Source organism: Juglans microcarpa x Juglans regia, chromosome 3D, assembly GCF_004785595.1.
Source record: "Juglans microcarpa x Juglans regia isolate MS1-56 chromosome 3D, Jm3101_v1.0, whole genome shotgun sequence".
Taxonomy (NCBI): domain Eukaryota; kingdom Viridiplantae; phylum Streptophyta; class Magnoliopsida; order Fagales; family Juglandaceae; genus Juglans; species Juglans microcarpa x Juglans regia.
Genome location: NC_054598.1, coordinates 6,481,961 through 6,506,308, shown reverse-complemented (window position 1 = coordinate 6,506,308; position 24,348 = coordinate 6,481,961). Strand labels below are relative to the sequence as shown.

Sequence of the window (24,348 nt, the reverse complement as noted above, 5' to 3'; positions counted from 1 at the left end):
AACTCATTTCAACTCAAAATCTCTTTACACGTGAGACCCACAACCTTTTTCAATTTTTCATAGATAGTACTAAATTCATTTTAACATCCAAACATATATAAACTCATTTTAGATGGGCTCCACATAACTCACTCCACTACTCAACTCACTACTATTAATAAAGAACTAAGTTTAGTTTAGCTCAGGTCAATATCCAAATGCAGCTTAGTCAAAATATTTTTAATTTTTTTTTAAATATATCTTATATTTTATTTATAACTCTACAAATATAGCAAATGACCCCCCACCAAAAAATATTTACAATACTCATATATTCTCTAATCAATATACCTAGAAATTTATTTCTTCAAATTGTTTCCTATAGTCCCGAAATTTTACATAATTACTATATATATTATTTATTTTCAATTATGTGGCCTCGCCAAAACTAAACTAAAACTAAGTTTAAGAAAAATAACAAACTTATAAATATGGATCTCCTAGCTTTTTTGTTATATAATATTAGACTCCTTAATATGGAACCTAAAGTAAAAATAAAAGAAAAATTAATTAATTTTGATGATTTATATGAAAAATAGTTGAGAGGTTTTATCCTCTAGACTTCATTGAGTAAAAAAAATTTATTTAAAATCTCAATTATAGCATTATATGCTTAATGTGATACAAAAATATACAGATTTTGCATGAAATTTAATAAACTAGCTTACATATTAGAATGAAATATGACCTTCTAAAGTATAATTTGGTAGTTTCAATGAAGAAAATAAATTATAGATATTTCATTAAAAAATAATAATGGATTAATATTCCCTTAAACATTGTCAGAAATTTGAAACATGTATTAAGTTGTGTTTTTTAAAATCTTATTTCTATGTATATGTAGCAAATTATTAAAATTTAATTTTATATATAGTTATATTTTTATGATTTTTTATTTTAAATAAACATGCCACACGATATAAAAGTTATTGGTTCCGCCCATGCGCCTCATATACCAGTATATGTACCGACCTCCGAATATAGGTGGGTGGGTAATCCAATATTCGACAAAGATAAAAATCAAGCCAATAACTGCCTTTGGTATTCGAATTTGAACATTGACACTAGCTTAGTCAAATGCCTATTCATCTTTAAATTTAACTAATATCATTCGTATTTAGCCCACATTAAATTAGTCAAACTAATTTAATCTAAAATATGAGTTATAGTAATTTTATCATTATTTTCAAATATGAAATGTACTGTAATAAATCTAAATGTATTTTTATTATATTTCGACACCCTTCCAGCGGCTCTTATTCTTCTTCTACCTTTTTGTTATATGCTTGTGCTCATGCAATTTTCTCATATGTTATTTTGTTATATTTTGAGATTATTATATTATAAATATGAGAATTTTATGAATTATACATATGCGATTTTTATTTACATATGAGATTTTACCATCTATGTACATATGAGATTATTATATTATAGATTGTTGGATTGTGAAAATGAAAATGAATATGATTGTTGGAGGTTATTGGAGATTTTGAAAATAAAATAAAAAATAAAAATTAATTAAAGAAATATAAATAATACAAAATAATAATATTTTATTATTATAAAAAATGTGATAACTAATTCAATGTAGATTTTAAGCGATAAGTGATTAATTAAAAGTTAAAAAGTTACATATTTTTAAAGATTGGGATGACCAATTCCATGCCATTACATGCCGGGAAAAAAAAAACCGGTCCATACGAACAATGGCTAGTAACTGTAATGGAATCCATTACAAAGTGTCTTCCATGTCTCAAACTTGTCCTCTTTTGTTAAAATATAATTAAATAATGAAATTTATATATTTTATTAAATTAGTTAAATAGTATTAAAGTTTATCAAGAATAATGTGTGATAAATAATGTGATTAATAACTATGTATTAATAACTATGTACGTGGAGGATGACATTCCAGAGTCATTAATAAATTAATAATAATAGCAAGCATTGCTAGCGTTACTGTTAAAGAAGGAGAAAAACAGTATCAAGTGCTTTAAATCATGGGCAGCATAGAAAACGAGGTTCTAAAGAACAATATAGTTTAATAAAACAATTTCTCCCGACTCTTTAAACTTATAATTTTACAGACTACACAACCTTTGAAAGTGACACTATATTAAAGAACTCAGCAATACTCAAAATATGTATTTATTTTTAATCTAAATTAGCCATCGAAAATCTGGATACATTACATCAATCGATTCAACTTGACCGTGTCAAAATAAAAAAAATAATGGACTTAATTAATTAATTATTATTTTTATTTTTTACAAACAAGCGATTATGTTCTAGAAATATAACAACTATGGTTTTTAGAAGAAAACTCAGTCCGGTTTGGGAATAAGCCCTAATCCTAGGCCTAATTAATATGGGCTCAGAAGTTGGTCCGCCTTCGGCCCGTTCGTACATCAAAGGCGTTGAACAACTGAGCTTTCAACGGTATAACTTATAAGCGCATGCGCATCACTCGCTGCAAACTGATCACTTAAGAACTGAAACCCTGGCTAGGGTTTTGGATCCAAATTGGCAAATACTCCTCCACCAATCTCTCTGTCTCTCTCGTGAAAACATGCAACAGTTTGATATCTTCTACTAGAAAAAGATGGCATTTTGGTGTAGAATTAGCCGCTTCAAGCCAAAGCACTTCTCACATCATATTCAAAGACATTACGTTGGCATCCCAAATGGTGCTCCTACCTATTCAAACGCGAAGCACACCGACCGACGTATCGTGGAAAATCCATATTGGGTAAATCACGTCGGACCCAGTAGCTTTTGCAACAATGTCAGGTTTTTCGCTGCACCAGTTCAGGTAACAACTTGGGTGTAATATGCTTATTATTTGGGCACTGAATAGTCTGATGACTCGCTTATTTGTGTTTTGTGTAGTTTGTGATCATCGGGCTATTTTTTTTGTGGTGCTGTGTAATGGATAGTTGTAGATGCATGATTTTATTCGGGTTGTAAGTGTGATTTGTGGACTATTTTCTTTTTTTATTATTTTGGTTATTTTTTTGTGGGATGGGTAGTCATGAGTGCAGATCGATGGTAATTATATGAGGTTGTAAGTTGCTAGTAATTTTGGCCGAGAATTTCTTTTTCTGGTGGTATTAGGACTTGGGTAATGTATGACAATTGACATGATGTATTGTTGAATTTCCAGGCAAAGCCGAAGGAAAAGAAGGACACGAGTGGGCCGCGTTTGAATGAACAAATCATAGCATCAGTTATTAGGCTTGTGACAGAGGAAGGTATGTCAGTTGGAAGTGTTTTGCAATAAATATATTACAGGCTCACCCATCATGTTGTCTCCTTATGGAAACATGCTCGAAAAGAACATCTAGTTTTTTCCGAGATCTACATTAAGTTCAAAAGCATTGCATTCTAACACTTGATATGCCTGTGGAAGAAACGATGGCTACATTATGAATTATAGACGGTGTCTAATACTGTGGATAGGCTTTTTGGAGTTGTAAGAGAATGATAATTAGTATTCATTCATCCACTGCTGTGGCTATGCTTTCTCAGGCAATACAAATTTAAGCTACACTGTCTATGGGAAAAAGAAAAGAGATTATACTATGAAAAGCCGCACTATGAATTGATCACAAGAAAGTTACCACTGGTCTTATCATTCAGAAGCTTCTAGCTATTTGCCCATGAGGAACGATTTGGAGAGACTCTTAAGACTTGTACATTGCATTTAACTAGCTGCTAAACATATTCGCTCTCGTTGGTTGTTTCCTACTCTTGTGTACTTGGGGTTGTGCCCCTCTGTGCTTTTAACAAGATTAGTTATAAAAAGAATTAACTAAATACTACACAATCCTTGAGGAAAATCACAATGCTGTGTTTTGTGGGCTATGTCAGAGTGTAGTATACTTTTGTTAGGAGTCATTCTGAATTCATCTTTATGGGCAGGGCACGAAAAACTCTCAAGGCATGAAGCACTCGAACGTGCCAGGAAGCTCAAACTTGATTTAGTGGAGGTACGTTATTTGATTTTTTTGGACATGGTACTTGTAGAGAGAACTCATGAATGTGATACTCGCCAAAACAGAGTGTTGACTGAAAAATTTCAATGGTTGCCACTTGGACTCGCTTATGATTGAAAAATTCAGCTTTCCAGTGATGTAGTTGACCTATCTCTCTGATGTTTGGGGCATATGGCCAGCTTTGAGGTGAAGGTGGAGTTATAAGTCTTGTGAAGTTTAGCTCCCTGTCACTTTCTGTGATGCTCGATGCTTTTTTGATAAGTAAAATATGGTTTATTAATAATAAAAAGGAAGGGTTACCCAAGTACAGGAAGTATATAAGATATACTTCTAATTTAAAAAAATTCAAAGAACAAGAAAGTCCTGTGATGCTCAATAATTTAATTTCAGCATAATAAACTATTTTAATGTAGATTGGCTCCATTATGAGACTCAATTGCGTTATGTAAATACAGGTTCAAAGAAATGCTGATCCACCTGTCTGTAGACTCATGGATTTCCACAGAGAAAAGTACAAACAACAGTTAAAGGAAAAAGACCGTGCTAAAACCAAGGTAAATTATATTGTGGATTTGTGCCTTAGCGTTCTATATTGATGAAAACCACTACTTTGTTATTTTGGATTTATTTTAAAGACTCAAATAAGTTATATTATGAGATCCTGCTACGCTTATTACCTCGAAAGGAGACAACGAAGAATTTAATTTTTTGGATGCACTGCAGTCTGATGTGACTTTGCGAAAAGGAGACTGCAAAGAAGTTCGCTTTTCAGGGAAAACAGTAAGTTCTTTCTTTGAAAACCTGCTACCTATTTTGCTCCCACCATAGATTGGTATTTCCTTGAACTTATCTTATCCAGTTTCATTAAACAATGCAAAAGGCACGTTCAGGCACACAAGGTGTGTACAAGATAGCCAAATTGAAAATTTACCAACTTGCAGGCTGTGGGGTTTGAACCCACATGCACTATGGGCAGTAGATCTCGAGTCTTTCCCCTTAACCTCACAGGCAAACCTTGCATCGAATCTGTTAAAAGGGCTTGAAAATCAATAACAATATGGACACTAAAACCTAGAAAAGAGACCATTAAATTCTCTTCACTTGGTATGTCAATTGATGTTTGAGCACTTTGTCACATCATCTGTTAGTGTGTTTTTGGCTTGTTCTACAGGGATCTCTGGGATCCATTTTTACATTTGAATTGTTCCTTTTATTCTACTTACCTAAAAAAAATAAAATTGTTCCGTTTAGTCTGTTGGTGCTAGAAGCCTGATAGATGTACTCACTCCTGAAATGTAAAAACTCATACAAAAATATTATGAATTAGGTCAAAGATAGATTGAGAGTTAACATTTGAAATGAGTGAGGGGAAACACTGACGTTAGAACATACCTGCTACTCTTTTCAGGAGTTAAAGGACTTAAAGATGAAAGCAGAGCAAATTAAAAGATTGATGGAGCGTGGTTTCCGGGTCAAGGTACTTTCTTTTCTATCTTTAAATGATTCTTTGATTAGTTAGATCACATGTACCTATCAAAAACAAAAAAAGTTTTAGATGACCCATCAAGGTGCAGCCTAATGGTGAAAGGGCGGCCTTGGGATGAGCTGTAGACTTGGACATCTGGGATTCGATTCTGCGCCAGGAGTTCCCTGATACACGTTTTTGCAGGTGGGTCGTGTGTCTGGGGTTTACCTCCTAGGGATGGGTCCAGATTGCACTACCTTTCTGCGGTTTCATGTCAACTTTAGATCTTCTCTTCCTGCTTATTTTTATCTTTTTGTTATTTATCTTTTTTTTTTTTTTTTTTTTTGGGGGGGGGGGGGGGGGGGGGGGGGGGGGGGGGGTTGCGAATTGAACCCACCCCAAGTGTTGTTTTCCAGCATGTATCTGTTGATGCTCTGATTTTTTTGGTATAACGTTGCTACTTGGGTGTTATCTATGTTGCATGCTGATGTACATACCCCCTTATCTTTAATTTGAGAGCTTCTCTGAGTTGCATGCATTAGGAGGGACTAATATCTGATCCTTTTGTGCCCATTTTTTGGGTATATCGACGGATCATCAGATAATTCTAGGAAGTCCTGTATTCTGTGCTCTAATAGAAATCAGAAAATTTAAAATAAATAGGTGCATGGTAATTGTAAATGCACGAACAGGGTGAATCAACTTTAAGAGAAGGCAATATTGGGGGGGCAGCCTGGGGAAGTTTGAAACTAATTGTTTTTCAAGCTTGCAATAAATTCTGTGACAATGGCTATTAAAAAGAAGGAAAGAAAAAAAGAGAAATAAGGAGCCAATACTACTATAACTAGGTTCAATTCTGAGATTATTCATTTTAGTATATGTAGATAAGCTCACAAAAACTCCTTTTATTTCTATATTTGCCGAAAAAGTTTTCTTGTTTTACAAAATTTTACCAAACCTTGTGGTTTATGTGTATGTCCTTAAAGTTCTTTTACCGAGGTTATCACACTAACCATATGTGCTTGGATTGTTAATTTTTTTGTGTGGATATGAAACAGTGCAGGGCCATGGGTAAAGAAGATCAGGACTTGGGAGGATTGTTATCTCGTCTCTCTGCTTTGGTATTGCCAAATTATTTTGATCTTTTACTCATGGTATTATGCTTGAATCATGACTGTCCAATCTTTTTTTTTCCCCACTCTATTAATTATGGACAACCATCTGCAGATTGAAGATGTATCAATTGTGGAAAGTGGACCATCAGTGAGAGAAACAGAGGCACATGTGATAGTGAGGCACGTTAAATTTGGCCCATCCAAGAAAGGAGGTGGGAAAAAATCGAAGGTTGTAGGGGATAAAAATGCCAAGGTTCAGATGGTTACCACTGCACCAGGAGCTGTTAATTCCATTGATCCCATTGAAGAACTTAGTTCTGCTGAATCAGAAACTGAGGAAGGTAACTTTTCTGATGAAGACCTGCCTAAAGATAAAAATCTTGAAGATGATAAGAATTGCTGGTCAGTGGATGGTGCTACTGATGACTTTGACAAAGTGTTCCAGTTTGGTGGTGATGTGAATGGTGCAACTTTGGGTTCTACCGATAAACAATTGAGAACTGCTCAAAAAACTGCCTCTCCTTTGTCAGATATTAATATTTCAGACACTTTGCGCTCTGCTCCACCACCTGAGTTTATGCAAACAAATCAAGTACCATCCTCCCCACAAGGGCAAAATAGGTACAAAAGAAGTGAGCCAAGGAATCAGTTTCCATCACCAAGACAAGTTGATAATAGGGGTCCAGAGATGAGAGACTCAATGAGGCCAGACCTCCAATTTCCAAATCAAAGAAGGCAGCCCCCACTGGATGCGAATTTCTCTCCAGCAATACCAGAAAGCAGTAAAGTCAGCATTGATGCTTCTGAATTCAGAAACTCAAAGCTTCATCTAAATAGCATGCCCAAGCGAGAACCAAGTCCCCCTGGCACTCCCAATGCCACAGCACCCGGTTATGGCATTTTTAGTGCTCCAAATGCTCCTGGGAGGCGAGTTGCAGGTGCAGAAGTTCAAGGGAAAAGGGAAGGAAATCTTCATGATTCCTTAAGGAATCCGGGCACAGGAGGGGTATCACCAAATACGAACTTGTCCAATTTAAATCCTGGTGACACCCAAAGGCCAGACCTTGACAAGGGTGGGACGAAGGGATGGGGAGTATTTAGTCGAGAAAACTCGAATGCGATGACAAACCAGACATCTAAGCCAAACTGAGGTGCAGAAATAGTGTATACGTTATATTGATAATTGAAACTGACTATGTTTCCGTAAGTTTTGGTGAGGATGATTACTTATCACCCTGGGATGAACTCAACATGATTTTTGTCTTTTTGATGAGCTACAAACTTACATTTGCCTGGACCCGACACAATTCATGTCCTGATGTACGGGATAAATAACAAAATATGTAATTGTTCAATAATTCTTCCCGTCGGTGCTTTTATTTATACCGGTGGTGTACTATTGAATTTGTCTGAATTTTTTCTTTCATAAATGAGTTTAGAAGTGATGTAAGTGAATGGTGTTGATTTGGATGCCTCTCTTGTCAAGGTCTGCAGTATTTTTGACGTGTTTGCATGGTATTTACTTGTTTTGTCAGCAAATCAGCTGTAAATATTGATTTAAATTTATTTGTGTTTATTTCTTGAGTTATTCTATTTTGGCAGTAGATCACACCATTCACATAGTAAGATTTTATTTATAAAATTTAAAATTTATTTTTTAAATTAAATTATATCATGTAAGTAATTTCTTATGCGTGTTCTACCCAGCAGCTTAAAAATAAAATTTTTATATTTCTCTAATGAGAAATGATACTTGAGTTATAAAGTGCGTGATTGTTGAACACTCATATTGAAAAAAATTGAATAAATATAGGACAAATATGAAAAAATTAAATTTTTAATAGTGGACTACACTTTTTTAAAATGAATGTATGGTGCTTGTATAACCCATGACTGTATCTAGCATTGCTCATATTTGAAACTGATTAATATCCGATCAAGGATGAGCTTTGCTATATAAAGTTACCTTTGCATACTTCTTGTGCACTTCACTAATATAATTGGTTAAAATAGTTATTTTATATTAAAAAAAGAAAACACTATAGACAAAAAAAATCCCACAAAGAGATCCCATATATTGATGTGGTACACTGCTAGTCTCCACTTTTTGTTTTGTTTTGTTCCCCCTCTCCTGTGTCGTTACCCTTGCCCTATCTCTGCACCGACCATGGTGGTCGAGGACTACCTCAGGGTGGGCAGAAGACATTGATAGTCTAAGCGGCACTGTCGGCATAGAGCTCACGACAACTCGCCGTGCACATTGGTGGTCGGGGATCACATTTGGCACACTGTGTGCATGGTCGACCGCGCACCGCTAAGTGGTTGGGGTGGTAGGATCTGAGTTGATGGCTTGTCTTTTGGCTGTTTATGGTGGTCGAGAACCATCCCGAGAAGGCAAACAATGCTAGCGATGAGAGAAAGGGGGAGAAAGAGAGAAAAATGGGGAGGAGGGGAGGCACGTGGAGGGGGAGAAAAGGAGAAAACAAGGAAAAAAAAAAAAAAGAAGACGTGACACATTACTAATATGACAATTAGTGTGTGTGATTCTTTTGTGATATTAGTCTCTTTAGCAGTCCTCTTAAAAAAAAATGATGTAGGCAATTATATTAATGGAGTATATAAAAAATAAGTAAAAGTGACTGCAAATAGAGATGTTGATAAAAGATTGAGCCCATAACCGGCCCAAAAGGTAACAAACCCAGTCCAACAATATAAAGCTCACGTGTCACCCACGCTCTCATCTTCTTGCCCTAGCGATGCAGCACGGAGAAGCAACGTAAATCTACTACACTCGCGCTTCAAGCTCGCAATAGGTTTTTCAAGCACTCGGACGCATTGGGTTCTCGCTGTTATACAATTTACCATTAGAAGCCCTACTTTGACGATCCTCTCTGAAGGTAATTTTTCAAATTATCGCTGCAAACCTGACTTTCCTTTTGGTTTCTGAGAAATGGTGTAAGCCCCAGGATTAAACTATTATAAGGGGTAAATCTTCTTATTTAATTACTTTTTAATTCCCGCGTTGCATCTACGACCAACGGATCGCTAAATAGCTTTAATTAGGGTTTTTTGTGTTTGGAAAATACATTGAATTGAAAATGATGTTCGATCAATAAATTGCTTATAAAAAAATTATACTTGATCAATAAATTAAGTTGTACAGTTGATTAGCATACCGATTAAAGGTTATTACAAGTTGGATGGAAAAAATTTGCTGCAATTTTTTTCTTGCAGTTAAATTAAAATTTTATCTGTCAATGTACTTAGATGATTATTTCAACTGGAATAATCTGTTTCGCGGTTTCAGTTTTCTCGGGCTCCAGACAATGCAACTCTTAGACCTTAGTATTCTATTTCCCTTTTTGGTATAATTTTTTTGCCGCTACAGCTGTGTTTATAAATATATTTTCTTGGATCCAGGTATTGTCTGCTAAGCTTTATCTGTGTAGTTTTGAAGAAGAGAGTCCTGATGGATTTTGATGCCTACGATTATTTGGAGAAAACTGTTGAAAATCTTGAGTCCCAAAAAGACAGGGAGGATGCTGTTAATGGCAGTGGTGAAATTGAGAAGTCTAGAGAGAAAGATCATAGTCGACGTTCAAAGCATAGGAGTGATGAGAGGGATGATTATGTGGAACGATGGTCCAAGCGCTCAAGGTCAGATGATGATTTGCATGATCGTGATGTACATAGAGAGAGGGGCTCATCTCATCAACGATCGCGTTCAAGGGATGGGGAAAGGGATCGGCACAAGAGTGTCCGGGAACATAAGGATAAGGAGAGAGATAGGGATAGATATAAGGATAGGGAGGAGAGGAACGGGAAGGAGAGAGACAAGGATAGATATAGAGAGCTGGATCATGATCGAGGCAAAGATAAGAGAGAACGTGTTCGGGAGAGTGAGAGTGAGAGGGAAAGGGAGAGAGAGAGAGAGGGATCACATCGAAGCAGGAGTCGATCTGATAAGCATCAGAGTGAGCATGATGAAAGAGAGAGGAGTCATGACAGGGAGTACAAAGAAAGAGAAATGGAAAGAGAGTTGAGGGAACGAGACAGAGAAAGCAGGTATGTTATGTTTGTGTATTCTTTTATCTTTGGAACTATTACATTAATGTGCACAATGGGCTTTACAGATACTCAATGATATACTCAGTGATACTGTAATGCTGGTGAAAAACTAATTGTACTTGATAATTGTTCATATTGATGTATACTGAATATATAATAGCTCTAGTGGAAAGTCAAGGTTAACTTATGATAATATTCTATATAGTTTCCACTACACTCACTTTAAGCTTTAACGTGGAAGAAATAAGCCTTCATAAGTCGATAGTGCTATTTGACAGCATGAACAATTCTGTATACAGTATATTGAATGTTAGATTCTGGGAACTCGCAGATATGCTAGAGCAATCTTCAGATGGTCTTTCTGGCAATTGCGCCAGGCACAGGAACTCAGGTCATGGGTTCTTGATGTTCCTCTTGAACTTTCTGGAATCTCTCCAAAAGTTTGCATTTGCAAGATTAGAGGTTTTGGTGTGGGAGATTTTGACCATGGTGGTGATGTCATGCTATGATTTTTGTTATCCTCCACCTTCGAACTCAGTAGCTTAATTGTATTTATTCTGTTGCAGAAATGCTGGTGAGGGAGTGATGGGCTTTGCTTAAGAGAAGCACCTCATCTTCTGATTCCTGTGGGGAATTTAATGTTCTGCATTATTCTGTTGCATATTTTATAGTTTGATATATTTTCGATATGTTCGGTTGCCTGTCTTGAAGATTTAGCTTTAGATGACCATGGTTTTCCTATTCATGTCCTCAAAGGTGCATTCACCATTATTTTTTTTTATAAGAAAAATGATCTTTGCTCTGATACCATGTGAAATTTTCACCTGTCCCAAAAGCTTAACCTTATTCCCACAGATAGAAATTCACCATTATTGATGCTGACTCGATGTTGTAAGTCTTAATTTTTTAAATTTTATTATCAGTAATTTTTTTTTTTTTTTTAAAAAAAGTCTAATTTTAAAATTCATTGCAGGTTCTTTTCACTAGTCATTGCCTCTGTCTCTTTTCAAATTATAGATTCCTTGAAATCAATTTTTGCAATTAAAATGGTTTCATATTTTGTACCTAACTTTGTTTGGCCTTCATACTTTCATTACAAGCGCTTGCATTTTGTAACAAGAAACTTTTACATTTGTCATATAGTATCGTATATTCTTCTAGTCTAAGCCTTCGCTATAAGCGTCAGTTAGGTTTCATTGGGTTGCATATCTTGCAAGTCCACAAATTTTATCTGCTTTGTGGAATATGAGCTTTTAACAGATTCCAAATTAATGCAATTAGGTCCTTGGTACTGCCTTCAATACAACATGATGATGCTGTTTCCATTTATGATTATGTTGGTCTCAATGTTTTCATTACCTTTAATTGCCTCATCTATATCCAGGTTGGTCCTTATCAAATTTAAAAATGGAACAGTTTTTAAATTTCACCATCTGCCAGCTTTGGTAATTTCATGTTAACTTTGTGTAGTTCCCTGCAGGACTGCTACTTGGGTTTGACAGTTTTACTCTTAGTGGAGAATAATTTGCTGCCGTTTTGGGACTGTTATTTTCTTCCTTTTCATTTACATTACAGGGAAATTTTTGCTGTATTAGATGCATTTATATGTTCCAAGAAGTAAAATAATATATAAACACACACACACACACACACGTGACATTTCACTTTAAGAGTGTTCTGTATCAGCTTGTTTTCCATTGGAATAATTCGATAACAATTTTACCTATTATTAGACAATTCGGGTCTGCATTTCACGCTTTCATTCTCTCGCAGACGATATAAAGAGAAAAAGGAGGAAGGAACTGAACCAGAGGCTGATCCTGAACGGGATCAGAGAACAGTATTTGCTTACCAGGTAATCCGATTCAATTACATTTGCATTGGCACTAACTATACTTGTTCTGATGGCATAAAATTTGTCAGTTATAGTTTCCATTAGATCTAACTAATATTTCCTGGCATTACATTTTTAAGATATCTTTGAAGGCCAATGAAAGAGATGTGTACGAGTTCTTCTCAAGAGCTGGCAAGGTTGGTATTTTGTTTTTGTTTTTATTAAATGATCATTTTTTTTTTCTTTTTTCTTTTTTTAATATAGGCTATTTGTTTTGTAATACTCACACATATGAGAGGGAGGTGGATGAGATCCTACATTGTCTAGGAGGGAGAAGTCCATGGCCTTACAATTATTTTATGGGGTTCTGCTTGTAACCTTGATAGGTTCTTTTAGAGTATAAAACCAGACATATTTGAGCTTTGCCTGGATCGTTACCGTAGTATTAGAGTCAACACTGGTGAAAAGTAGTGGAACCATGGCATAAAAGAATGGCCTGGTGAGGATGTTGAGTTTTGAGTGGAGGAGATTGTAACATCCACATCTATTGGGATTGGTGAGTGGAATTTTACATTGCCTAGAAGGGACAAGTTCTTTGCCTTTATAACGTTTCTGAGGTACCCCAATTGTGACGTTGACTAGTGTTTTTGGAGTATAAGTGTAACGCCCTAATGGAAGGCCTAAACCACATGACCTATACTCCAAAAGGACTAGTCAATGATACAATTAGAGCCTCATTGGAACCTTATAAAGAGCAATAACTTCTCATTTCCAAGTAATGTGGGATTCCATACACCACCTACCCTTATTCTTATCATATGAGATATCACAATAAGCTCAAATTTGACTATGTGTTTCTTGGAAGATCTATTTTGGATGAATCTAACATAAAAATTGCTTGTAAAAAACATAAAACAAATTGACACTTCTCAAAATGTGGCAGCAGGTGTTTGAATTCTACTTTGTTGTGGTTTAACCTCATTTACTTCTGCATGTTGCTCATACCCGTACACAAGTTATTTCTTTGTGAGTTGATTTTTTTTCTCCGTCTCTCTAATTATTGTTGCCATGTTTCTTTGTCTATTATCTCAGGTGCGAGACGTACGCCTTATAATGGATCGCAATTCAAGGCGTTCCAAGGGAGTTGGGTATGTTTCATCTGCCTATATGACCCAGGCTTGAAAAATCTTAGCTACTTCTGTTTTGCATTTACATATATTGTAATCAATAGAACCCCTAGGGTTGGCTCAAGTGGTAAAGGCCTTGGGCTTGGGGGTATGCTCCCCCTAGGTCTAAAAACAATCTCAAGGGGCCATCGGATTAAGGAATTTTTCCCTTGAATTACATGAGGTGCACTTGCGGGAAACTCCTTGCAGAGGGCCCGTGTACCTTTGGGATTAGTTGGGACATTGTTCCTGGACACCCGGTGCCAAAAAAAAAAAAAAAAAATACTGTAATCAATAAATTTTTAAGCTTGTAATGCTAAAATCCCTTAGATTGCCACTTATATATATATATATATATATATATATATATATATAAATCCCTGAGATTGCCCTTACATTTTTAGTTTCGATTAATTAATTGGAGGTATCACCCCCCCGCCGGGGGGGGGGGGGGGGGAGTTAAACAGGAAAAAATCTACAGGTATAAATGAGAGGAGGCAGCCCAATATCTGGAGGGATAAATGCCATCAAACTATGTTCACTTTTGATTAAATCATTTAGAGAAAGAAGTGATCTCATCAAAAGTGAACAGAGTTTGATAGCAAAAAAGGGTAGTTCGGAACAATTATCAGTCAGGTCTTATATATAGTAGTTTTTTTCTTCTTCAGATATTTTTCTGTACAGAATGGAATTAATATGTCGGGAAAGGTAATATGTTGTTTGGTTTTATTCTCAATTAAAATTAAAAAAGTTATATTTGCTTTTGGTTTTTTGCGTAATGTGCTCTACTGGGTGTGTAAGATGTGTGTTCTTTATTGTGTTATTTAGACAGATAAGCATTTTGTGGGTTTTGTAACTTTTTGTTTTCTGATTTTTTTCATTAGCCGGCTATTTCTCATATATTGTGAAATATTTAAAAAAAAAAAAGATTGTGAAATTAAACAGTCCAGTGGGTATGCATGAGAATTGTCTGATTTACTTGCTTGTCATGTATGGTCGTTACAGTTCTTTCATTTGTAGCTGATGTGAGCATCACTTCCTGGAACTACTGCCAGAGTTTCCCTGACCTATGTTTTTTGGTTGATTGTTGTAAGATAATGGGGCACATTGGTTACTGGATGTAGATGCTGTTGCTTTTGGAGGATAGAATAATGGTTGTGTGAGAAAACGTGATGGTGTTCAATTAAGGGATTTCTGTGCTTTAACCCTTTTTTTAATTTTGAAAAGAAAGCTGAAACCATGTAGCAAGGTATTGAACGAACCCGCTGAAAGTGTCTGCTTTTGCATAGGTTTCTGTTCCAGGAGTCGGTAAATGTTGGATGGAAAGGAGGATTCTTTGGTTTCTAAGAAAATATAGACCTCAAAAGTTGGACCAAGGTTGGGCTTCAAAAGGCCATGGGTTTGAGCTAGTTGGTTGGCAACAGAAGTCAAGCTATTTGATTGCATGGGCAAGCACACGTATCAGAAAATAGGTCAAATACGGCATAACATTTAGGAAATGATGAGAATACACCATTTTTGAAATATGATTATGGTAGTGGTCCTGGTTTCTTGCTAAGGAATTGTATATACATAAGATCTATCATGATAGAGTCATTGGCCTTTTCTGGAGTGGTAAATTACTAAGGGGAATATGTTGAATCAGGCAGTTGTATTTTGTACTTCGTGCTGTGTATCAGGAATCGGTTATGCTCGATGTAGTAGTATTATGTTTGTATATTTGTTGTATATTATTTTTATTGTATCCTTCTGATCTGAACTATCTCTTGGCAGGTATATTGAGTTCTATGATGCAATGTCCGTCCCTATGGCTATAGCACTCTCTGGTCAGCTTCTTCTTGGTCAACCAGTTATGGTGAAGCCATCAGAAGCTGAAAAGAATCTGGTCCAGTCAACTACAGTTGTAGCTGGTGTATCTGGTGGGCTTATAGGCCCCTATTCAGGTGGGGCTCGAAGGCTTTATGTTGGCAATCTACATTTCAACATGACTGAAGCTGATCTTCGTCAGGTAAGCATATTTTGTTGGTAGTCATTCCATAGGATCTACAGAGAATTATACTGCAGAAGTTGTCAGAGTTGATCAATTGGACTAGAGTGTAATGGGAGAGTACACTGCGTGGTAGATCTGGGATGGGCTATTCCAACCTGTTATAGTTGATATGCTTTTGTTGTGTTTTTCATTTTCCTTATAGATTCTTATCTTAACATTACTGATACTTTGTCCTTTTGGATAGCTTCTATAGATTGGAATGGGCTGAGTTTCCATGATTTTCCTGTCTTTTTTATTATTATTTTTTATTAGTATTATTATTATTTTTTTAATATTTCTAATTAGGTGTTCCTCATGTATACTATTTGTGTACTTGGGCTATGCCATTTGCGTTGTTAATAAAATCTTTGATTATCTATCAAAATGATTACTTACATAATTTGGAAGGAGTTTCAGCTTATATGGATGCTCTTCTCTGTGCTTTTTTAAGGAGACTACATTATTTATGACAAAAATTAATGTATTTTTACTTATAAAATTTTTTTATCACAATAATTATTGTAAATGCCCTTTAATGGCCTAAATTTTTTATTGACTTTCTTGTGTAGACAATCATGCATAGGTATTGCTCACGTATATATTCCATGTAATTGGGATATGCCTATTATTCTCATCAATAAAATTCTTAGTTACCGATAAAAATAAGTATCTTCTAATTTTTATGCTTTATTTTCCTGTTTTATGGTTATCAGTTCTTGATATGATAATGCCCCAATTCGAGAAGAATAGAATTGTAGTGTTAGGAAGGATTTCTGTTTGTTAAAATGGTTATTTTCTCTTTGTACATTTTTCTCCTGAGTATTGACATTGAAGAAGGTTCCGATGGATTTTGATTGAGATTCACATGATTTCGGAGTAGTAGTTTTATAGTTAAGGATGGGTTCTAGAAAGGTAGTCTTTATAGAATCGAAGTTATTTGAGTTAGTGCATGTAGGAAGCAGAGCTTTACGTATCATTGAGAGGGGAAGGAAGGTGACTAAAGAGTTGGTAATCAGTTTCACCACTGCGAGATGGGTTGTTCAGTCTCTTGAAGGCTGTGGCCAAGCATATGCCAAGAAGGATTACATAAAAACTTTCATTTATGGAAGCAGTGCTTATATTGCTCAGAGATCCTCTAATGCCTTCGGTAGACACATGGCCTTTGTGGAATATAGAGGTCGTGGCAGAAGAAGCATCATCATTGTCCCAGAAGATGTTGGAAGTCAAGGATGGAGAAGGCTGGCGTTGGAGATCAGGGAGATGAGTGGTGGTGGGGTGAAAAATGCAGGGGAGAAGTATGGGAGGGAGGTCCCCAATCATCTTCCTGTATAGAACAACACCTCTTTCAAGACCTATGCTGAGGCCGTAGTTGGTGTTGGTCTAGCCATGAGAGGAGCTGCTACTAGTCCAAATTTTGAATTGAAGGGCAAGGAAGGAATTTTGAAGGAGAAGGGTAGAGTGGAATGGCATGACAGAGATGTTTACACAAGAAGGGATGGAGGTCCTTTGATCAAGGGGAAAGTAGCTGAGAAGGTTTCCCTACTTAGAATAAAGGAGGAATTGATAGCTGAGAGGGAGAGGCTCACGAGGTTAATTGATAGCATTGAGTTGGACCTGGGTATGGACCCAGAGTCTGGAATAGTAAGTGGAGCCCCTAAGGCTGTGAGAACACAAGTGCAGATGTTGGACCCGCAGAAGGTAACAGGAGGAGTTGGTAGACCAGATAAGGAGTGGGTTGGCCAGCATACAGGCCCAGGAAGCAGGCCTAGAGAAGGCAGGCCTGGAGAAGGTGGGCCCGGGAATCAGACATGGGGATGGAGGGCCAAGCTCTCATGCCCATCCATGTACGAGGTGGGGTCATCATCCGGCGCGTCTCTACCAGCGACGGACAACCACCGGACGGGACCACCACATACTTGGTCGACGGGAGCAGGCGAACTGGTGGCTGGTCTCCCGGACGATGGGGGAGTGACGGCGGCGCCACCGTCAAGCTCTAAGGTATCTGTTATGGTACTCGAAGAAGAAAATGTCGTCGAACCTGGTCCAACAACTATGGAATATTCACAGACCACGCCGACGGCTGAAATGATCACTCTCTTGAGGTCGGAAATGGACTGTACTGAGGTGAGGGGTGGTGAGTTTGTAATGGAGACAACGGGATGCGTGTTGGCGCTGGTTCCTTTCGATGGTGAAGGGGGACCACCACAGACTTGGTCGACGGGGGCAGGCGAACTGGTGGCTGGTCTCTTGGATGAGAGGGGAGTGACGGCGGCGCTGCCGTCAAGCACTAGGGAACCTGTTACAGTTCTCGAAGCAGAAAATGACGCCGAAGAGCCACAGATCACGCCGACGGCTGAAATGATTGGCCTTTTGAGATCGGACATGGATTTTGGTAGTGCAGGGACAGCAGACACAGCTTCCTTGGCGAGTGAAGATGAGTGTTGCTGGGAAGACCCTCTCCCACTGATATCCCTGCATCCGTTTAAGAACAATAATTCTCAGGCTTCAAGTTGGGTCCTGAACAAGGCAAAGGAGATGCAATTCAGCATGGGGATTTTATGCGATGGTTTTGAGGACCAGCTCATTGCCCTCTTAGCAGCTATGGAAGCTGGGACGAACAGTTTGGGATCACCCAGGGAGCTTGCATCAGCCAAGAAGCGAGCAAGAGAACTTCATAGACTTGACTGGACAGTAAATGATGGAGTAAATGGAAATAGCTCTAACTGGGGAAGAGTGAGGGGAAGGGCAAAAGATGTGGTTTTATGAAACCAAAGATTGTTTCTTGGAACGTAAGGGGGCTGAATGAAAAAGACAAACGTCTTATAGTTAGAAATCAACTTCATAAATGGAAGGTGGACGTTGTATGTTTACAAGAAACGAAACTTGCAGTTATTTCTTTGCGTATCATTAGAAGTTTGTGGGGTTGTAGTCAAGTGGGATGGCATTATTTACTGTCCATCGGAGCATCCGGGGGCATATTAGTAATGTGGGACAAGAGGGTGGTGGAGAAAATGGAGGATTTTCTGGGAGATTACGTGGCGGCATGCTCGTTCAAAAATGTCATGGATGGGTTTCAATGGGCGTTCGCTGGAGTTTACGGGCCTAATCTTGATTGGTCCAAAAGTTTATTATGGGATGAGTTGGCCGGTATTGGCAGCGTATGGGACCTACCTTGGTGTATCGGTGGTGATTTCAACGTCACTCGTTTTCCGAGTGAGAGATTGGGTGGTTCGGGTTTCAATCCATCTATGGTAGACTTCTCTATTTTCATCTCTGAGCAAAATTTACATGATCTTCCTCTTGCAGGTGGCTCTTTCATACTTGGTCTAGCAACCGAGATCTTCCATCTTGGTCTAGGCTAGACAGATTTCTAATCTCACTGGATTGGGAGGCTCATTACCCAGACCTTATTCAGAAGAGATTACCCAGGCTAGTTCGGACCACTTTCCCATCCTTTTGAACTGCGGAGGCATTAGAAGAGGTCCAAGATACTTCAAATTTGAGAACATGTGGTTGAAGTCTGAGGGTTTCCTGGACAGAATACGTCAATGGTGGTCATCTTATCAGTTTCACGGCAATCCTAGTTATATTCTGGCTTGTAAATTAAAGTCTTTGAAAAAGGATTTAAAGGAGTGGAATGCACAAGAGTTTGGCAATGTGGAAAGCCAAAAAATTGTTCTCTTGGAGGAGCTTAAGGGCTTGGAGGGTGTGTAAGAGGAGCGAGTACTACTTGAAACTGAACGGGCGCGCAAAACTCAAGTAACTGCGGACATTTAACGGATCTCTCTTTTGGAAGAAAAATCTTGGCAACAAAAATCACGTGCTTTATGGTTGAAGGAAGGGGATAGATGCACCAAGTTTTTCCACCAGGTGGCCAATTCGCATAGGCAGAACAATGCCATAGAAACTCTGATGATAGACGAGGCAGCCTCATCCAACCAAACGGAGATCTCAGATTACATTGTCAATTACTATGATAAGTTGTTTTCGGAATAGTTTTCGTGGAGGCCAAGACTTGATGGACTGGCTTTTGATGTTCTTGATCCGTAGGCGTTGGAACAACTTGAAAGGCCGTTTGAGGAGGTAGAGGTTAGATTGGTAGTTAAAGGTATGGCGGGCAACAAAGCCCCGGGTCCTGATGGTTTTACCATGGCCTTTTTTCAGTCTTGTTGGGATGTACTTAAAGAAGATATCATGGGGTTTTTCCGTGAATTTCATGGAAGTAGGCGGTTCGAGAAAAACCTCAATGCAACCTTTTTAGCACTCATCCCTAAAAAGACCGTTGTAGTAGAGGTGAAAGATTTCCGTCCCATTAGCCTGGTGGGTGGGTTATATAAAATCTTATCCAAAGTATTGGCAAATAGGCTGAGCAAAGTAATGGAAAGTTTGATTTCAAAGCCTCAAAATGCCTTTGTTAAAGGTAGACAAATCCTAGACTCAGTACTCCAAACTCCCCATGATTCTCCATGCCTCAAAGCAATGACGGTTCGCCACATGGCCTCCCGTTCATTGTGAAATCTCCATAACCACTTGCCTAGCAAAGCGTTATTGAAAGATTTCAAATTCCGAATACCCAAGCCTCATTCTTTAGATGGGAGAACAAATTGTGGCCCATTTCACCAAGTGGAATTTAAGCTCATCCTTTATTCCTCCCCAAAGGAAATCACGTTGAAGTTTCTCCATACGATGAGCCACTTTGGCGGGGAGCGGGAATAATGAGAGAAAGTACGTTGGTAAGTTGGAGAGAGTGCTCTTGATGAGAGTCACCCGATCCCCTTTGGATAGGTACATCCGCTTCCAACCGGCTAATTTCCTTTCCATTTTTCCTAGCACATCATCCCATATGGATTTTGAGTTAAAAGCCACACCCAACGGAAGACCAAGGTATTTCATGGGCAGCTGAGATATCTTGCAGTCCAAGATGGACGCCAAACTCTCCACATTGGGTACAAGCCCCACTGGCACTACCTTAGATTTGGCCAAATTCACCTTCAACCCTGACACGGCCTCGAAGCATAATAAAAAAGCCCTCAACACTCGGATTTGCTCTTGTTTGGCATCACAAAAGATTAGAGTATCATCAGCAAACAAGAGACTTTCTAGCCTCGCCACATGCTCCATACGATGAGCCAGGATCTTGTGGAACGAAGTTTTTGCTCGATTGGGTTTAGTTTGGGTGATGCCGGAAAGGGTATGTGACTTTCTAGCCTCGTGGAGAGGTATTCGGGGCAACCCTCAAATTGCATCCATATGGAAAATGATACCTATATGTCTATGGTGGTGCATTTGGAGGGAGAGGAATGCAAGAAGCTTTGAAGATCAAGAGCGATCGATGGAAGAGCTTCGAAATTTGTTTTTCAATACCTTGCTTCATTGGTCGATTGTAATTGATTTCCATGGCATGTCTTTTCATGAATTCCTTGTATCTCTAAACTAGCATGCACAGACGTTGCTCTTGTCTATGTCCCGTATACTTGGGCTTTTTGCCTCCTTTTTTATCAATAAAATTTTGTTTACCGATCAAAAAAAAAAAAGTGATAATGTTCCTAACTAAATTATGTAGATATGTTGCCTTTTGCTCTGAATGTTCAGGTTTTTGAAGCATTTGGTCAAGTGGAGCTGGTGCAGTTGCCTCTTGATGAAACTGGACATTGCAAGGGTTTTGGCTTTGTCCAAGTGAGTTATGCCATTAAAACGTTTAGTGGTTATTGAAACTACCTAAAAATGCCTCTCCCTAAGCAAGGAAGCATTTGCCTGCTTAACTGGGAGACACAGTGTTAGATGATATGATTAGGCCTATAAAAGATTGGAATTACTTTTCAATTGCAGTTTGCACGCCTTGAGGATTCTAGAAATGCACTGAGTCTGAATCAACAGTTGGAGATTGCGGGTCGGCTTATCAAGGTATTGCCACTCCATTCTTTGTTCATACTTGTACTTCTATGTGTGTGAAGTTTTTGGCTGTACATTGGGTTTCATGCATCGGGGATTGGTTTTTTCATTTGTTAAACGCCAATACAAATATGTAACCTATCTGAGTTAGTTGGGATTGATGGTAGTTGTATTCTGTTGAATCTGAATGCAAAATGTGGATTCTTTGTGTTTTTTTTTTTAGCTTTCGTCGACTGGAGTACGTGCAGGTCTTCCCCCTCCTCTCCTCCATTTTTTCTCCTTGGAAATACTAATTATATCTAAAGAATATGGATTGAATGTTTGCATAGATGTGTTGACCCATGTATTTACTATGGTGCGGTGTACTAGTCCATCGTTTTAATATCTGCTTCTTGTCACTGAATATTGTCACGTAGTTGACTGAGTAGTTGAAAGAGGTTTTCTTGGTGATTCAAAGTCACGACTTAGATTGATAATCGAACTTTGATTTTTTCCTGTCACTGTCACTGTCACTAGTCTTTACCAGCTTATCATATACTTCTGTATAAACTTTGGTGGCATTCATTTTATGTGATTACTGCATTAATAATTGTGGATGTTGTGCCGAAAATCCTTTTCATAGATTCTCCTACTTGGAATATTACTTTCTTACCTTATTTCTATCTGTTTTCCCTGTTTTTGTTCAGGTTTCAGCTGTTACTGATCAAACTGGACTGCAAGATATTGGAGCCAATTCTGGTGATTTTGATGATGATGAAGGAGGTGGCTTGGTTAGTTAGACCTCCATTATCTACTATATTTTATTTAAATTTTTTTTTTTTATATCTATATCTTAAAATCCCTCTCCTATGAAGTTGGTTGGAGGAGTAAGGCTTGATACTCATTTTTATAATACTACTGCGATTTATCTATCTATTGATGATGGCAAGCTTACACTACAACTAGGAATACATTCAGTCCTAAATGTTTGATTTCCAGAATACGTTCACGGCATAACAGCACCATTAACACCACTAACAATCAATGCAAGAAGCAAGAATAGGACTGTTCAATTTCTCATCATTGACTATAACTTTTTGGAAATCTCATTATCCAGGGTGACAAAACATATGGTTCTAAACCTTTTTTATATCGGAAATATAAACTTTTATTTTTATTTTTATGCCAAATCTCTTTATTGTTTGCATGTTAGAGAATTATGTTTTATACATTTCTTTAGATTTTACATTTACTTTCTAGGTGTTCCTTTCTGGTTCTATGGTTCAGATTTGTTAATTTCTCTTAAATATATAATTGGCAAGCTGACCTAATGTTCTTTAAATTTCCAGTCGCTAAATGCACGCTCTCGAGCACTTCTCATGCAGAAGTTGGATCGCAGCGGCACTGCATCTGGGTTTGTCTCTCCCTAGTATGTTATCGCATTTGAAATTGATGTATTTGACCTAACATTTTCTTTCCTCTGCAGAATTTCTGGTTCTGTTGGCACTCCTGCTGTCAATGGCACTGGCCTTACTTTACCAATGGCACCTGTCCTAGGGGCTGCTCCTGTGGTATCTCCAGGAGTTGCTCCCCTTCCTTCTATTCCTGCTCTTGCTGGACTTGGTGTAGGCCTTCAAGGTCCCATTGCTACCATGCCAACTGTTGATACAATAGGTGTTCCAAGCGAATGCTTATTATTGAAGGATATGTTTGATCCAAAAATTGAGGTTGTTGGGCATACTATTTTAAAGTAACTTTCTTTTCATGTTCCTACTTACAAAAAAACAAAACTTCCTTTTCATGTTCCTATTGCTGATAATTTTCGCATGGCTTACCTTTTGCAGACGGAACCCGATTTCGATTTGGATATAAAAGAAGATGTTCGAGAAGAATGTTCGAAGTACGGAAATTTGAAGCATATTTTTGTAGACAAGTAAGTTAAGCGTGCAGATTCTCTTTTGGTCTTCCATTTTTCATTGATACGTGTGGCCTATTTACGTAAATGCATTTTCTATGAACAGGCACAGTGCTGGTTTTGTGTACTTACGATTTGAGAACACACAAGCTGCAGCCGCTGCACAGCGTGCTCTCCATGGAAGATGGTTTGCTGGAAAGATGATTACTGCAACATACATGGTAATTAAATTCTCTCTGACTTAGTTTATTTTTTTTTCCCGATAAAAAAAGTATTTCTCAATAGTAAAACTAAAGATTGTGTACGTATGCATTCAGCTGCCCCAGGCATACGAGACTAAGTTCCCTGACAGCAGATAAGATTCCGGATTTGCAGCAGAGAAGTCTAATGAGTAGCCTGTATACCCTCTAATGCTGCCTTTTATTATTTGCTCCAAGTTGTAGGTAAAATGGCATTTGCTTATCTTCATTTGGGAGAGAGAGAGAGAGAGAGAGAGGGAGAGAACATTGTGTATGATATGTAGGTATCCTCAGCTGACTGAGTGCGGATTGCCAATAGCCAAAGATTGTGAAAAGAAGTCTGAGTTACATGGAATGTAATTGTTATTGCTATTGCCGTTTGCACAAAATCAAGGGAGTTACATTTGTAGGCCTACTTGGCGCTTTCTTTTATTATATAAAGGTCGTTGGCCGGCGGTATACAAAAAACTGGCCATGATTGAAGTAGTGTAAGTTGTGGCCATTATGCTGTTTGGAGTGTCGTGTTTTATTTGATCTCGTCTTCTATCCGGATTAAGATTGGGCCCCTTTTGGAGCCTGGCCGTACTTGTTTACTTTTCCTGTGCACGC

General features: G+C 37.8%; 2 protein-coding genes across 6 annotated transcripts; both read left to right on the top strand.

Moving 5' to 3' along the window:
* Nucleotides 1–2,517: 2,517 nt before the first annotated feature.
* Nucleotides 2,518–7,975, top strand: LOC121255553 (translation initiation factor IF3-1, mitochondrial). Its single transcript, XM_041155917.1, has 8 exons — nt 2,518–2,854; nt 3,206–3,293; nt 3,964–4,031; nt 4,493–4,591; nt 4,761–4,817; nt 5,446–5,514; nt 6,561–6,623; nt 6,730–7,975. Exons 1-8 carry the CDS (start codon nt 2,645–2,647, stop codon nt 7,765–7,767), a joined length of 1,692 nt encoding a protein of 563 aa, XP_041011851.1. The 5' UTR covers nt 2,518–2,644; the 3' UTR covers nt 7,768–7,975.
* Nucleotides 7,976–9,352: 1,377 nt separating this feature from the next.
* On the top strand, nt 9,353–24,222 carry LOC121255551 (RNA-binding protein 39-like). 5 transcript variants are annotated; one of them, XM_041155915.1, is made up of 15 exons: nt 10,523–10,682; nt 11,017–11,174; nt 11,252–12,069; nt 12,459–12,540; nt 12,660–12,716; nt 13,612–13,667; nt 15,459–15,693; nt 21,307–21,390; nt 21,544–21,618; nt 22,293–22,376; nt 22,935–22,999; nt 23,072–23,312; nt 23,430–23,518; nt 23,607–23,721; nt 23,818–24,222. In XM_041155915.1, the coding sequence occupies exons 3-15, from the start codon at nt 11,957–11,959 to the stop codon at nt 23,857–23,859; spliced, it is 1,338 nt and encodes a 445-aa protein (XP_041011849.1). In that variant the 5' UTR covers nt 10,523–10,682; nt 11,017–11,174; nt 11,252–11,956; the 3' UTR covers nt 23,860–24,222. The 5 variants fall into 5 exon arrangements, 4 of the variants coding, with proteins under 4 accessions (XP_041011847.1, XP_041011849.1, XP_041011848.1 ...); XM_041155913.1 differs by lacking the exons at nt 11,017–11,174; nt 11,252–12,069 and adding an exon at nt 9,353–9,514 and having other exon boundaries at nt 10,038–10,682; XM_041155914.1 differs by having other exon boundaries at nt 11,017–12,069.
* Nucleotides 24,223–24,348: the final 126 nt, after the last annotated feature.